The following is a 12,005-nucleotide window of genomic DNA, read 5'->3' as shown; positions in this document are numbered from 1 at the left end:
TGGCTCAGCAAGCGCCTTCATTATTCTATTACCATGTCTGGGACATTTGGCCACGCTGCTTTACTAGACTTTCTCTAATATAGGACTGGTTAAATGGACTCCACACTGCCTCACACAGCCACATCTCATGACTCATTTGTGGACTTGACTTTCTAACAATGTCAATTCGCCCTGCCTCTTTTGGTAAAGAGCCCCGGGACTTGAACAGAGCTGTATGATTTAAGAGGAATTCCAGATATTTCTTTCATAGGGAGCTCATTTCTCTGTTCGTTTGTGGTCCTCAAGTTAACTCAAACTGACACGCCAACTGAAATCAAATCAAAGGATTTGATTTCCTAGAGGGGCTCAACTGTAAGTGAACAGGATGACTGGTCTGATCGAAGGATTGTCTTTATTTATAGTGATAGCTTGACTGCCAAAACAATGCAGTAAAACTGCTCTGGGTAAGCTCAAGGACAGAATTTCTATTGGGAAAAAAGTTTTTTCCCTCCATCTTTTAAATAGGAAGTTTGGGCAAATGTGTGTGAATTCACACCAGAACCTTCATGAGAAGTAGAAAATGTTTGTGGGATTTAGTGGACCCAATCTCACACAGTGGCACTAAATCCAGCAAACTATAAAATAAATACAACTTGTTGATTGATTGCTGAGCCAAAAGGTCTACAGCCAGGCACCTCAGGGTAACTAGCCCGTATGACATCTTAGAAAAAAAGATGTAACATTTTAAAGCCAATATTTTAATTCATTTTTAAGTTGTAGGCAACAGACATAATGCGTTTTTTTATGTCTGGCAAAGCATCAAGTCCCTCCAACTCCATTCTGCCTCAACCACTTCAGCAACACCCACTGGCATTAAAACAACAATAACAGAATAATATTATAGTCCACATTGTCTCTTACAGTACAGACTCTGCAAGTTCCTGTGTATTTAATCTGAGCATATATTAAGCAAAGTTTGGTTGCGGAGGCACAGAGGCACAGCAGAGTTATGAGCGTTGGCCTACAGGCCAGAAGATCCAGACTTCGACATCAAGCCGTAACTTTAGCACTGAACAGACGATGCCTAGTTTCCCCTACTGAGGTCCATCCCTTGTGTGTTCTCCATCAATGTTACTGTTTCGCCAACGCACAGCCGCCTTCCAGCCATCTGCTCCTCACACCTCATTCCTTTTTCTCTCACCCTGTCCTCCATCATGCTTTCCCTCTCTGAGGATCAAAGTAACACAGAGTGGGTGGACAGCTCTATCGGGCTCTCCATCCATCCGCTTGTGAAAGGGGGAAATGTGGCCCCGGTGGTCCTCCGGGTGCCTCTAAGTTGCACTGCTGGCTCACAGTAACACACTGGATTTCCTTTACATTGTTATATCTATTCCACTCATCGGTGGCTACAGTGACCACCATGGCCCAGCCAAGAAGGGCCACAAAAAGCATTATCGTCCCCAGTCCACGGTTAATTGCTGCTGGCTAGTAGGACACGCTCTCTCTGAACTGGCTGCAATGAAGCTGTAAGCCTACTAGAGACTAGAGTTATTATGTACCCTCCTGAGTCATCCTCTCTTCTATCCACAATCACTGAGAAAAAAGGCAGCTTTTTAACCATTCACCTGCTGAATGTGCATGCAGATAGGTTGGCTATGTGGGGACATTACCCACACAGCACAAGTGAAAGCACTTGACAGATGTTAGTGACACACACTGTGGTTGGAGACACGGTTGATGGATGAGCAGCACATGAATATGTGTAGAGGGAAGACACTGCCACAGCAAGCACTATGACATACACCTTTATATGTGAAGACCACATATATTTTTTTCAGTGTATATAGTCACATGCACGCGCACATCAAGACAAATGCATGCACAGACAAAAACATGCACAGAAATGACTGGTATCTCAAATTAGAGCTCTAAAGGAATCAAAAAACCGCACTCTTGCCATTTTCTGGCTTATTCAGTTTCATCCCTCTGTACAGTTAAGATACCACACATTTTTTATGATACAGTGAAATACATTAAAAGAATACAGGATGTGACAATAGCGTTTAACAGGGATAAATGGGAAGTCCTGGTGAATTAAAAATATCTGCTTAAAGAAATCATGACTCAAAGAGAATGAAATACACCCACACTGTCTGACTGAAATGCATCAATATGTGCTCTCTTTCATGCACTAACACACACACATACACGGTGTTCAAAGACATACGGAGAGGAAGACACAGAAATAAACATGCTGCAGAGTCTCCATTCAATAGATACTTCCGTCCCAGAGATTTGCACATGCATTAGGGAAAATACGAATTTAAGACACACGCACACATTCGCACACGCACACACTCAAAGACATACACACACACACACGCACACACAGAATACATAGCTTATTAGTCTGTCTTTGAAAAGGCACGGCCTCTCAATAGCATCATCTACCTCTCCCCTCTCTCCATTGTCCTCTCCTCACATCCATAGCCAGCCAATGAATGAGGAAACAGCCGCTACCTGTAAATGAACCACACGCTCCTGTTTCTGGGGCCCAGTGACGGCCACGAAGAAGAGAGGGAGAGAGAGAAATCTCTCTCTCCGCATCCCCCCATTGCCATGTCCCCCCCTCCTCTCTCTCTCGCGCTCTCTCCACCACCACCTCCACCTCCCTCCTCCTGCTGCCTCCCTCCTCCTGCTGCCTCCCTCCTCCTCCCAGCGAGAGCTCAGCCGGAGAGAGCCGTGAGAGTGGAGGAGAGAGAGCGAGGAAGGTGGGGAATCAGCGGGAGAGAGAGAGAGAGAGAGAGTGCGATGGTCTGCACCCGGCGTACTTCAGACAAGAGAAAGACAATGTGAAAGAAAGACAGAGAAAGAGAGAGAGAGATGAGGATACCAGCGATTGTCACAACAGAGAAAGACAGAACGTGTGTTGGATGAGGGTTTGGTTGCAAAATAGGGGAGATGGAGATGAATCTGTGGGGTGGGGATGCAGGGGATGGGTATAAATGTAACACGGGGAGGGGGGGAGACAGCGCTTGCATTTGCACATCCCCTGACTGGTTTATCACAGATATGCTAACAGCTGATTCCCACCCTGGATTCACTGGCACACACACACGTATTTGCCAACTTTGCTCCCTGCTCTCCTCTAAAACAGAGCTGTCATCAGCACCCAGGCGAACAAACACTCTTCCTCTCTCCATCTCCCTCTGAAACGGTAATTGACATTCTCCCAAACGCCTAGCTGCAGTGACAGAACATGCTCCGGATCACCTTGCTCTTAATTGAGCACCACTTCACCACAGCTCTGCAATTATGCTTAACCAACTTAGCACAGGTAATACAACCCCAGTGGCTGCTGTCTCCATTTGGAACACAAGTGCAGCTGCATTAAAGTGAATGCCTTTTTTTTTTTTGAATGACAGTGAAAGCTGCTCAGCACAACGGCAATGTCAGCCGTGATGCGTAAGAGGCTGTAAAACCTCGGGATGGCAACTAGTAAGTCCCCCTCACTAGCCCAGGGATCTAACCAGTGCTTCAGCCTCCTCATGACTCATCAGCTGGATGATGTATGTACACACAAAGACACAGCTACTTTCACATTCACATGCACACTGACTCCAAACAAACACACATAGCTGCATAGCCCAGGGCTGAGCTGCAGCTCTAGATAGATGCCACGGAAGAGCAGAAGAAACTCCCCTCTTCCTTTCATTATATCATTATTGCGCTCAGCGCACACAAGCAACAAGGGGAGATAGAAGCATGTGGATGGAAGTATGAAAGAGACAAGCGCATATGTTTGGTAGAGTCAAAAGGGGACGAGCTGAAAATGACATGGCTGCTCTTTGTTCTTTTAAGCGGCGACGTGTTCACGCGGCACAACAATAGAGAACAAGCACAGTTCAGCATCAGCAGAAAACAGACGCATACAGCGAGCAGGAAGACATCAAAGCACAATAGGTGAAACAAGTGAGCACATAAACACACGTTCTGCACACACACACAAGAGCCTATTGTAGCCCACGAACCAGCAGTGTATTTCAATCACCTTGACTGGCCTCACAGTCTTGCCTTACAGTGATAAACAGAGAGCAGACAGTTCATTTGCTGCCCACACTAATGTGACAATCCAAAACTACATCAGAGGCAGCAGCCACTCAGGCTTAGTTTTATTAATCCATCTATTTTGCACACCCAGCATGCATCCAGTGAAAACTCTATCACATTTACATTTTTCCAGCATTTTAGAATTCACAGAGCACTGTTTTACTTCAGGGCAGCTTGACTTACAGCAGCACTGAAGCAGACAGATTACTGTTTTAGCTCTAACTTACTTATTGACTGGTGCTCTTTTGACCGATCACTGTTAGAGTCACAGCAGCTTTTCTTACCTGGGGCCATCGGTGCCATCGTAGGCTCCGACAGTGACGTTACGGAAAAGCTTCCTCTTGGCTTTCTCACTGCGGGTCTCTGCAAGGCACATGCAGGCAAAACATATGTCCAATTTAAACTTTCAGCTTCCGTCATGACACCCTCTCCATCTTTTTGTAGAAGCGTTGTGTCTGCAGCACAACAGATGTATGAATGAATATTTACACCCTGCTTTTGTGTCTCCAACATGGCATGTGGTTTGTTCGCTGTGTGAACAGTGCAGCAGATGAAATAGGGAAAAATGGAATAACTGTACATGTACCACTACGGGCTGCTAAAGGGCCTGCTGGTAAACATGAGTGTGACATGCGTTGGCCGTTACAATGATTCAAAGGATAATTCCAGCCTCAGGAAATATGTAACCCATTTTCCAACACGCCTCTTCTCCAATGCACGCGCTATTTTTATATGCATCTTGTTAACACACCTCTTGAGTAAATGAGAGAAATGAGAGCAATCGCAAAAACATCAACAACAAAGAGATTTTGACAGTAAATGCATTAAACATGTCATAATACCAGCAAATCCTATTCATAGAACTAGAGATATATCTGATAAAGTCTATATTCTGAGCTTGCCATTCTTGTTTTGGGCAGGTAAGCCATTAACTTAATTTTCCTGTGATATCTTAAGGTGCCGTAGTGATTGGTTGCATAGTAGATTTACCATGCAAGCCTGCCATGAGTGGCTATGTTGAACTCTGCTAATAATTCAGCTGAGATGTGTTTAGGACAGAAACACTGAGGAGAGATTAAAGCTGCATGAGGATTATTAAATTGTGCCATGTTTGTTTTCTTGTTTTGTTTTTTTGGTTTTGTTTTATTTTGAGTTTTTTTTCAGATTTCTGCCTCCTGTAGTTTTAAACACAAATAGTTAAAATAAGGCTATCTATCAGGCACAAGACTAGTTAAAAAATCTATTTTTTTACTTTGCCAACCATTCTATATAACAGACAGCAAATGCCATGGCGGAGCATTTCCACCTTGGAGCTGCAGCGTACTGATAACTGACTTTCAGGACTTCATACATAACAAATCTGAAGAACCAGTATTGTTGGCTTGCAAGGTGGAACTCTTTGTATCACTGTTCTTCTTACAACTTGCCATTGTGTAGCGTAGAGAGGTTTTACAATAAGAGGGTGATAAGTGAGCTGGTTTGCTGAACTGCAGTGAGTGAAGACAGGCAGAGGTTTCCTAGATAAAAGAAGCCACTGCATAGTGTTATATCTAAGCCATTTTAAGGCACGAAGGGATACTTTTCATTCAAAAAAGCCTTCTAAATATGTAACTTTAAAACACAGAGATGAGGTTTAAGGGGTTTAGTCAATGCCTGGACTTAAATATTAAAAAAAAAAAAAAAAAATCTCTCATTAGATTATCACGAGACTCAAAGGGGCTTTAAAAACAGTCTACTATGGACATGGTAATATGTAATAATATATACAGATCCTGCAGGTTTTTATCTCACCTGTTCGATTGTCTTTGCTGGGAGCCGCCACCTCTTGCACACAGTCTGAAGGAAACCAGCCAGTGCGACCTTTCACTGTTCCCTCCCAGTATCCTCCTTCTCCTACACTTAACACTAAGACACATACAGGCACAGATTAATAACAACATAAACAGACATACACATAGATCGATGGCTAGAATTTAGCTTGGCACTAAATCTACCGTCATGTAAGTACTTGTTTTGCTTCAGCGACCTCTTTCATCATTATATTGTTCAGTGCTCTGAGAATAGCTGGGAACATGTATTGCTTTGTGGTGAACTGGGAAATGTCTGCTGATGCTTCTCATTTCTCTTGTTTACAGTCCTCTCCTCCTTTATGTACATCTCCTCCTTGCTGTTGATATTTTAGATACAGCGGCTTATACTTTTCTATATTAAACTGTAACACAGCTGCACCAGTAATATCTGAACACTAAACCCAATTATCTGCAGTTCAGAGCGTTTAGATAATCATCCGATAATAATGTTGTTTAATTTCACAATTAAACAACAACATGATAACAAAGGCACTAGATAATTTTTTAATAGCAGTATTTCAACCTCGGAAATACAAAACCCACCGGTGGGTTTGAAAGGCATGTTATATATATATATTTTTACATGACCAAAACTACACAATTTAACAGATCCTGTAAAAACGGAAAGAATTTTCATATTTTCAGCAGTTTTTTAACTCCTCATTTGTGACATACCAGTAAACCATAAACTTAACCAAACTTAGCCTTCAAATCATGATCATTCATCAAAATCACTTCATTCTACATGTCTCATTAAAAAAATGTCCAAAATAAACTGTGTGCAGTAATGAGATTGTGTAAAAAAGAGCAAGAAATTCTGCTCTTGTCAGCTGCAACTAACCCTCATGGGACAAAAACTCAGAGCCTTTTTTATGAATTAGGCTGAACTGCAGACTGTGTTTACACAGTCAGGGAGGAGAAAAATATAGAAACAAATTTCAGCGTAGATAGTAGAATACTTACAGTAATTAAAGTGACCATTTCTTTTCAGTATTGGTAACACATGTGGCCACTTGGAAAAATGTTGTACATGTTGATGCCCATTATTAATTTTTTTTGGGAACTAAATAATCAAAGAAATGTAACTTTAATTTTCAGCAATGTATAGATCTTTTTTTTTATTATGTACAACAGACACTTTTGAGTTCTCTCAAATTCTAATGTTCTATTTCCATAGAGGTGCAGAGCTTTCTATTCCGGTGAAAAATGAGCCCACAGTGAGCAACAAATATGGCAAGAGCCCAGAAACTGCTTGGGGTTCAGAGGGTTGAACTGTTTTGTATTGTAATATTTCGCCGTGTGAACGTGTTGGCATTTCTCACCTTTAACTTTGTCCCCTTTATTAAGCGACAGCTCTCTGTCTCCACTAGCAGAGTGGGCGCGAGTGGCTACATACACTCGTCCTGGAACTGCACTGTACATACGCTTCATCTGAGCTCCCCCGCTGCCCGCTGAGGTCGCACTGCAGAGGGAGGAGGTGGGAGAGAGTCTATAACAAAATACTGAGATAAGTTTCACACTGTGATAAACAAGTGGGATGACATACAGCTTGTCAGGCTACATCGGAGACAGTCAGGAGCTGAGTCACACTAATCAGTCACAGCAGCAGTCAGAATGCAGGCGGCAATCTTGTATTTACTCACAGCGTCTCACATTCAGTATGTCAGGTGTATAGAAAGTACTAACGATTCTGACAGCCACTGTGAGTTTATTCTGTGCAATGATGACAATATTAAATTTACATAACTATGGCAAATGCAATAGAAGAAATTCACATAAAGAGTAATTAATGTCATTTAGTTTACAAATTAAATTAGTAGTATAATTGGAAGTTTATTGATGGGAAATAAAGAAAAGCATGCACTGGATGTAATTTAAGTGGCAACTTTGGAATACTATGACATAAAGCAAGTACTATACATTTTGTATAACCCATGGGCTGTATATGGTATAACCAATGATTTATTTGTTTATTTTTAATTGCACTCATTTCAGTTTGTTGGATTGTCCACTGCTTTGGTCTGGACTAAGTTTCCCAAAAAATGTTCAGTGGATCAGGCCAAAATTCATAGTTACTAGATAATAAATACTAATAATTCTGATGATTGTCAGCAGTGGAAACCGTATTTAGATCCTTTGTTTGAGTAAAAGCAGCAAATATAGCAAAGTTAAAGTCCTGCATGCCAAAACCTACTTAAGTAAGTATATAAAGTATATAAGTATTAGCAGTAAAATGTAGGTAAATGATTCAAGTAAAAGTACTGGTTTTGAGCCACTGGGCTGATATGTTATTAATATTGTTGTTAATCATATTGCATCAGTGCATCAGATTGTTGTAGCTCCTGCAGGTGGAACCAGTTTGAGTTAATTTATATCCACATTTATATAGAGACACCGCATACATCTTAAGAGCCATTAGATGATTAACATGGGAGGAAACAAGAAATATCAGTTCTGACATACAAATCTGTTTTCAGTTTTGGACTCGCTGACTGTTGGTGAGATATTGGATCATTTGAACATTTATAAAAACCATGTGAGAAGTTTAGAGGGAAAAATCACTATAACAACTCATAGACATCTGAAATGTACCCCTGATTACACACTGCTTTACGTAAGAAGTACAAAAGTTGTGAAACGATGGGTTTAATCTTCAAACTAACATTAAACTTGTTTAATTATCCAGTGTGTAAAATCTTCATCTTGAAAGTAACTAGTGCTGAATCCTAATAATTTGAGTGATTGATCACATCTTGGACCATCATCACGTCAATTATTGGACTTCATTAACTTGTCCAGCCATACAAAACTAAGTGGATTCAGCTGCACTTGGTATTCATTGCTAATCATCAAATGTTAGCATAAATAAGACACTAAGCAGAAATAGTGAACACAGTAGACATCTGCATGTTAACAATGCCATTGCACAATTATAAGTATACTGACAGCAGCATTTATCTGAAAGCACAGCAACACCAGTGGTGTAAAGTACATATATTCAAATATTGTACTTAAGCATATATTTAACTCAAGTGTTTCTATGCAACATTTCAGAAGTTAAATTGAACATTCAATTCCGTTGCATTCATCTGCATTACTTTTAGATAAAGATTTGACAGTGGATAATACAACAAGGTTTTAAAATACAACTGACTGTTGAAGAAGATTAAACCAGTTGTTCCCAATCTTTCTGGACTCTGACATCTTTCAAAAACCAGTGTGTTGTCGGGGTCATATATTTCAAATGCCTATGAGATTTTAAAGGCACCTGAAACAGTGACTTTTCTCTCTAAACTTCCCACATGTTATCACCTCAGCAAACATTTACATGATCCAATATTTCACCAAAAAATTAAAGACTGCAGAAAAACATGTTTTCAAACTTTTTTTCTTTACATTAACATTAATCATCTGATGAGCCCTCAGATTTATCTGCTGCCCATGTACAGTATGTACAACTGTATATAAAGTAGTTCAAACCACAGCTGCTAAAATAGTAACATGCTGCTGACACACTAATGGTCCACTATTAATACTCTAATGCTGTCATACCAAATAACATATCAGTCAGAGGGACCAAACCAGAACTTTCCCTTTAATACTTTAACTACATTTCTCTACTAATATTGATGCACTTACTAAAACAAAACAAGATTTTTCAAGCAAGATTCTACTTGCAATGGAGTATTACATTGCTCTATTGGAATTTTGCTTAAATAAAGGATTTGAATTCTTCTTCCATTGCTGAGCTTCAGTGAGATTTAAATGTGGCTGTAGACTCAAGTTTATGACATTTTTAAACCTTTTTTTCAGGGTGTGATAAAGAACACTGTCCATTCACACTGCACTTAAAATATGTAACATATTTGTAGCTAAAAGTAGAGCATAGTATGCAACTGAGACACAAATAGTAATTTCTTTGCATACAGCTGATGGTAACTAGAGATGAGCGACTCCCTTCTGCTGATTGACCTTAAAGGACCTGGTCAGAATTAGATCCCTGCAGTATCCTTCTCCTCTTTTGCACATTAAATGTTCTGTTTAAAAGCTCCTTACCCCTGTCTCCCCCGTGGCTGCCGGTGCCTCTCCTCTGTGTCACTTTGGCCTCCTCTGCCTCTGGAGGGGGAGCGAGTACGAGTCCTGGGGCTGCTGGAGCTTCTCATACCGATGGAGGCCCTGCGCTGGCCCTGCAAAACACATATTGTTCCATAGTGACAGAGTATCAAACTGATGCAGTAACATATTGTCCATAAAAGAATGACAAAGCAACGGCAACATCAGGAAAGCATATCAAAGATCACAAAGATGAGCATCCACCTAAAGGTGCTCAGTACCTGTCCTGGGTTGGGGTTGGTTGCAGCCTTGTTGGGGAGGGCCATAGGGTCGGACTGGGTCATGGTGTTATCGCTATTAGCACGCAGGAGGGGATGGGAGAGATGCGAAGGGAGAGGCAGGGTGTGGGAGCTCTCTTTTCGCTTGGGAACAAACTTTGGCGATTCCAAAAAGGGCACTGAAGATGTGGTGAGGTTTGTGGTGAAGGCACAGAGGTCAAATGAAGAAGAGTGAAGACGTTCGATGTGACAGCAGGGAAGGGCAGGGAGAAATTAGGCAGATTGTCAGGGAAAAAAAAGATATTGTCGGGGCACATACACAACAAATTTGGGAAATCACAAGGCAGGCAGGTGTTGGGAGCTGATTGTAACACGTCCGACGCGACAGTTTGGCAGGAAAGCTTACCTATGTCAGAATCTTTGTGGTTTTTGATGATTTCCCCGAGTTCAAAGTGACCAGACATTACAGCTAGCTGCAAACAGAAAACACAAATTTGGACATTATTGTTACAGCTGTTATTAGACACATTATTGCTCTGTCTTTAAGAAACTCTTGCTCAAAGCTACTCTACAAATACATTTTGCACACATAGTAGTTAAAAGTCAAGCAATTTACCTGAAAAGGGGTCTGACCATGTTTGTTTTTTGCCTCCTTATTTGCTCCCCTGTACAGAAGAACACGGACACAGCTTTCCTGATCATTTAGAGGGAAACAGTGATCAGTTAACACCTTTAGAATAAATAGCAGTAATTATTATGGTATAACGTTTTCATATAAGGGATCTGTTCCCTACTTGCCTTGTTGTACAGGGCACAGATATGAAGTGCAGTGTTCCCTGAGGCATTTTGAGAAGTGGTGTCTGCCCCATAAAACAGCAGATGCTCCAAGTGCTGTGCAAAGCCATTCTGGCAAGCCTTATAATGTCAAGAGTATAATAGAAATATCCACAAATTGTTAGTATTATAAAGGATAGAGGGAGAAAAGTTCAAATGATAAGTTTGGTTTCACACAGCATAAGGACAGGATAGTGCAAGAGAATTAGTATGAAAAAAAGAAAACAGAAAGACATTGCAAAAGCAAGAGAAAGGGAAATTATATGTCTTACATCCACATTTAGACCCAAAATTACTTTCACAGAAAAACAGGTAAGAGCCAATTACATTGCACAATGGTGGAGAAGAAAGGAAACAAAAACCAGTAAAACAACAGAAATGAGCTTTACAGCAGCCTGAGAGGTTTCCTCATATTTTTCTGCAGGGACTAAAATATCACAAGAAAGTAAAGAAATCCAAAATAAAACACCATGACAACCGGCTCGCAGCACAAACACAAATTTACCAGAATGTCACAGAGACAATCATGTCGGCAATGCACCCATATCTGTAGCAAGAAAGAGGTAATATCCAACACTCTTTCTGATCTTGGCTCGGATTGAAATGACTTCAATTTAGACATGTTTGAGGAAATAATGTGGTCACCTCATTCACTATTTACATAATAACTGCATGACAACTCTAAGTGCTTTCGCCTCTGTAAGGCTGGTAGGGATGATGAGATGGTGGGATGAAGGGTACCTTATGTATTTCTTCCATTCCAAACTCCTCTTCATCCCTGTGCTATGGAAAGAGAGAAGGAGGGGAGGAAGGAGAGAGAATGGAGAGACGAGTGAGGAAGGCTGAGAGGAGAGAGGAGTAACTAAACACCGAGAGAGACTGAGGGTGATGGTGTACGACA

General features: G+C 41.0%; 1 protein-coding gene across 5 annotated transcripts in view; it reads right to left on the bottom strand.

The window, feature by feature from the left end:
- The window catches only part of LOC111582621 (SH3 and multiple ankyrin repeat domains protein 1-like), a 60,021-nt gene that overhangs the window by 11,304 nt on the left and 36,712 nt on the right, over nucleotides 1-12,005 (bottom strand). For 4 of the 5 annotated variants that reach the window (XM_035957742.2, XM_035957741.2, XM_035957740.2 and 1 more), the window contains 9 exons: nucleotides 11,846-11,887; nucleotides 11,069-11,185; nucleotides 10,887-10,964; nucleotides 10,677-10,743; nucleotides 10,274-10,449; nucleotides 9,996-10,126; nucleotides 7,262-7,401; nucleotides 5,881-5,994; nucleotides 4,374-4,452 (listed from right to left, as the gene is read on the bottom strand). In XM_035957742.2, coding sequence (XP_035813635.2) covers nucleotides 4,374-4,452; nucleotides 5,881-5,994; nucleotides 7,262-7,401; nucleotides 9,996-10,126; nucleotides 10,274-10,449; nucleotides 10,677-10,743; nucleotides 10,887-10,964; nucleotides 11,069-11,185; nucleotides 11,846-11,887 — 944 coding nt within the window. The remainder of the gene's footprint in view (nucleotides 1-4,373; nucleotides 4,453-5,880; nucleotides 5,995-7,261; nucleotides 7,402-9,995; nucleotides 10,127-10,273; nucleotides 10,450-10,676; nucleotides 10,744-10,886; nucleotides 10,965-11,068; nucleotides 11,186-11,845; nucleotides 11,888-12,005) is intronic. The other variant, XM_055004527.1, reaches the window with a different exon arrangement.

The sequence above is a fragment of the Amphiprion ocellaris genome, chromosome 18 (genome assembly GCF_022539595.1).
Source record: "Amphiprion ocellaris isolate individual 3 ecotype Okinawa chromosome 18, ASM2253959v1, whole genome shotgun sequence".
Lineage (NCBI taxonomy): Eukaryota > Metazoa > Chordata > Actinopteri > Pomacentridae > Amphiprion > Amphiprion ocellaris.
The sequence above is the reverse complement of the archived record's forward strand: the minus strand, read 5'-3'. Positions and strand labels throughout refer to the sequence as shown.